General features: G+C 36.4%; 1 protein-coding gene across 1 annotated transcript; it reads right to left on the reverse strand.

The window, feature by feature from the left end:
* Window positions 1-278: 278 nt before the first annotated feature.
* On the reverse strand, window positions 279-4,579 carry LOC113692625 (receptor like protein 27-like). The gene is made up of 2 exons (XM_027211075.2): window positions 2,469-4,579; window positions 279-483 (listed from the first exon to the last, which is right to left on the reverse strand). Exon 1 carries the CDS (start codon window positions 4,575-4,577, stop codon window positions 2,499-2,501), a length of 2,079 nt encoding a protein of 692 aa, XP_027066876.1. The 5' UTR covers window positions 4,578-4,579; the 3' UTR covers window positions 279-483; window positions 2,469-2,498.
* Window positions 4,580-4,808: the final 229 nt, after the last annotated feature.

Below are 4,808 nucleotides of genomic sequence, written 5' to 3' on the forward strand. Positions count from 1 at the left end.
CTAGAATTTGGTTTTTGGAGGGAAAGTTGAATTTGACTCTATTAAGAATTTTGGTTTTGAAACTATTTTTATTGAATCCAAATGGGGGTACTTCTATATTTACATGTAATATCTTAAATAAAAGGACATGTAACATCTTGAAAAATTTACTGAAAAATCCTGAATGCTAATAGATTGAATCACCTGTGGACTGAACACAATTTACTCAAACTTGAAGGACCAGTATACAAATAACAAACGATTTCGCCATCTTACTTCGAGTAGTGATGTAACACATATCACAACAGTTGGCACGTTTATCATAGTTTGGCACGTGTCACCATAGTGTGACACATATCATCCAAGCCAACATATGTCATGATCCTATGATATGTGTTACAATTTCATCTCCTCTCTTGTTGATTTATTATCATCCCATTTTCCTATAAATATAGCCCCCATCTTCATTTGTACGTCGAAACTTAAAAACTTTCACCTATACTCCTGAGAGGGCAAAGAAAAGTGAGTTAAAGAGAAGAAAAGAAAGTGCAAAAAAATTCATAGAAGATAGAAAAAGAAGGCCATAATATGGAGATAGTGTTAGAAAAAGGTCATAGCCTTTCTTTTAATCCGCAAGAATGTTATTTTTTGGATGCTTAGTAATGGCCTAGCCATGAACTTACATCATGCAACTCTAAATCGATGCTCGATTAGTCTTCAGGAGTTTTCATTAATGTGGAAAGCAATCTTGGTAGAACTTAGACGTCTAGTTGGTACTATCATACAAAACCTAGAATATAGAAACTATTGCATTTGTTTTCTGTGGGCGTGCGCAATCCGTGTACCTTAACGTGGAAAACATGTTATTATCCATTATACATTAACTTGAAGATTCAACGTTAATAATATTTAAACGAGTTCTTTTTTTTTTTTTCAAGAAAAAGGAAAACTAAAACCGAAAAAGGGGTACTAGCCTAATAAAATGTCTGTCTCCGAAAAAAAAAAATCTGTCTCCAAGTGCAAAGGATAATCAATATCATAGAAAGTAATCTTCTGAAGCAAAACCAAAGCGGATAGCTATGAATGAGAAAATCTGTTCGAAGCAAAACCAAAATTTCGTATATTAGTGATTTATCAAAAGGGAATATTGGAGACAAGAGAATAATACGGATATAGTTGGTCTTTTCACAGATCTAAAACTGCTTTAATTTGTGAGGATTTAATTTAATGTTGTGGATAGTTAAAAATAAAAAAAATTGAAGGTAGTTAATTGCTGAAATGAAACTATTGGGGCACAAAATCCAATTTAAAGATAATTGAGGGGTGCAAACCACCATTGACCCTAAAAGAGTTTATCATAAGCGCCATCCTGTTTCCTGTATTCTCAGTAATTTGGGGGTTAAGACCCGCTCGCATGACATTTTAGACCGCAATGAGTTCCGGGAGGCTACATAATTCATCAGCAGTAGTCAATCGGTCGTCGATGTCATTGATGGTTTGTTAACATCTCTTTCGGATAAAAGGACGGAATTGAAATAGGTATCATCAAAGAAACAAAAATTCATTAGAAATATGGTGATTCTTTCTTCTACTACCTTAAATTAAAAGAATTAATCTTTTCTATATTGTCAGTATATACAGTGACGTGTCTCGATGCATACTATATCATTGTAGTTTAAATTTTAACACTAAATTTATATATATATATATATATATATATCATATGTATCTGGATTACATTAGTATATATATTACCGGTCTATAAAAGATTTTTTCAAATTAAAAATGAACCCAAAATGGGAACAAGCGACTGATGACTCGACTCAAATAGTACTTTTTTTTTTTTTTTTTTTCCATTAGCGGCAACTTCTAGCCTAGAAAACATTTCTTTTGGGTGCAAACCAAAAGATTGAGGGGTGCAAACCACCATTGACCCTAAGCGGATACTCTGCACTTCATAAATTTTCATTTCTTTTTTTTAAAAAAAATTCTCCTATCATTTTTTTCAAACAAAACAATTTTATTTATTTTTTTATTTATTGCATGCACACATATCTAGTGTACCTTAAGCACTAGTACTTATTATGTTTTGATTTTTTTGTCCTTTTTGTTTTGGTAGTACGAGGCACCCTCTGACTTTACTCTTCATTTTCAATATCCACTACCTACTAGGTGAAACAGGATCCAGTATTTAGTCACAAAATCAAGAAATAAATTACATACACCTCTATTAGTGTCTTATGTGATAGTACAATATACGGAAGTTGTACCTCTATATGATAATCCACATTTTCTTGTTAAAAAATAACTTTGTGGTCTCTAATATTGACTCTGAATAATGTTCTCTGACCATGACCATTGCAATTTTCAGTTTCCATGAATTGAAAAGGTAATTAGTGAGAGAGGATTAAATTCCAGTACTTTTGGCCATGATGTAATCGAAAAAAAGAAAAAAACCAATGGTCCACCCAATATTGATTACAAATTACCTTGATGCATGTATCAACTTCAAAGATGTCTCACCAATCTTCCTTCAAATTCTTCCGCATTTGTTTTCCTTTCTTATTGAAGATTCTTAAGATAAGTTGATCAACATTTTTATTGTAGCAGATTCTCCACCTCTTGGATAGCCAAAGTGGCCCGAAAATGAAAGCTAGACCTACCAAAGATCCAACTGCCGCACTAACGCAGATATCTGTCTTGGAATATAACTGCTTCTCCTCCAATTGAGACTCTGGAAATGCAGGATCTCTGTCACCGTTGCAAGTTCGGTTTAACTGGAATCCACACAAACCACTGTTTCCTTCAAAAGAACTTTCTAGGAATGTTTGCATTTGTCTTCCTCCTGGAATCCTTCCAACTAGTTGATTATGTGACAAATTTAACAATGACAGGAAGGTGAGGCTTGACATATTCTCTGGTATTTCCCCAGTCAGTTGATTGGAGGAGAGGTCCAATGATTCAAGATTCTTCAAATTCCCAACTGATGATGGGATTTGGCCCGTGAGGGTATTGTTTGACAGATTGAGAAGAAGCAGTGATATGAGATCTCCAACTTTTTCTGACATTGACCCTTGGAAATTATTGCTTGAAAGATCAATGGAAGTCAGGGTGGTAAGAACTTTTGTCAGCGTTGTTGGCGTTCCTTTAAAAGCCATTGTTACTGTATCCTGATAGTATGTTTTGAAATCTCGTCCTTGGTAATGCAGAAGGTCAAGGTGCAAATTTGATTTATCACCGTCAGCCATCATTGCACCTAAGCTTGAGAAAAACTTTGGTGGCAATACACCATTGAAATTGTTGGACGCCAGGTCAATAATTTGAAGATGAGGCCAGCTGTAGTTGGAGTTGGGGCAACTAATTTTCCCACTGAATCTGTTTGAGTGCAAAACAAGGACACGCATATTGGTCAATTTGTCCAACCTGCAAGGAAAAGTGCTGCCAATCCTGTTCTGGCCGAGGTTTAATACCTTTAGCTTTCTGCAGTTGACCAAAGATTGTGGAATTTCGCCTTCAAATTGATTAAAACTCAGGTCCAATGTCTCTAGTTTGCAGTCCCTTGGCAATGTATTGGGTATATTTCCACTGAGTTTGTTTCCATGCAAATTCAGTACCACGAGGGATCTGGACATTGCCATGAGACATGAAGGCATTGAGCCACTCAAACTATTATCTGACAGGTCAAGTACTTCTAGAAGAGTTGCATTACATAGTGATAGAGGAATGTCATCAACAATGCTGTTGTTTGCAATGTTGAAATAAATGGCAGATGAGAGAAGATTACCAATATCAGCTGCGAGCGAAGAGGTAAATTTATTGCTCGAGAAGTCCACATAGACAGCTGATGGTGGTGGTAAAGGCATAGCTCCAGTAAGCAGATTGGAGTGGATGTCCAGATAGGAATGAGTTTGAAAATGGTAAGGCTCTTGAAGAACCGTGAAATGGTTATGAGAAAGATTCAAATACGGGAGATAGCCATCATGAATTTCCCATATCCAGTTTGGAATGTCACCAGTTATTTGGTTATTTGAAAGATCTAGCATATTCAATCTTGATTGGTTCTTCAAAAAGGGAAACTTTTGCAGCTTGCAAGAGGCCAACATCAAAGAATTAAACTGGGGGAGCAAAGAAAAGGCAGAGTCACTTCCTCTTGTGCCGACTGACAGGTTATTGTAGGAAAGATCAAGAACAGCAAGAATCTTCAGCTCGATAAATCCAACCAACTCTACGGTGCTTGTAAATTTATTGAAAGCAAGAGAGAGACTTGAGAGACTAGTGATTTTAAATAAAAACTGGGGTATAGGCCCTTCAAGATTGTTGCTACTCAAGTCAAGTTCTCCTAGCGGAGATGGATACATACCTTCTAGTTCATTGATCTGACCAGAAAACTGGTTGTTCGCAAGTTTCAAGCTCTCCAGTGATGGTAGAGAAAACAAGAACGCAGGAAGTTCTCCACTAAGTGAATTGTTGCTCAGGTCAAGAATGGTGAGATGCTTGAGGCCTTCCCAATCTAATGGAATTTTGCCCATCAATTTATTGTCACGAAGGCTTACAGAGCTAAGGTTCCTGGACAGGGTGAAGGATGGAAGTGAACCCATAAAATGATCACTGCCAGGTCGACCGAGACAAGCTGGGAAAGGTTCGATATTGAACTAGGAATTGGTCCTGAAAAATTGCAACCAAAGAGTTTCAAGCTGGATAATTTTTTAAGATTATCAACAGAGTCTGGTAAATTTCCTGAAAAGGAAGTGTAACTAAGATCTAAACTCTCCAAGAATCCGTTGTCAGGGAATTCCGGTAAACAGCCACCAAGTTCCCCATTATTTGAT

Source organism: Coffea arabica, chromosome 6c, assembly GCF_036785885.1.
Source record: "Coffea arabica cultivar ET-39 chromosome 6c, Coffea Arabica ET-39 HiFi, whole genome shotgun sequence".
NCBI lineage: Eukaryota > Viridiplantae > Streptophyta > Magnoliopsida > Gentianales > Rubiaceae > Coffea > Coffea arabica.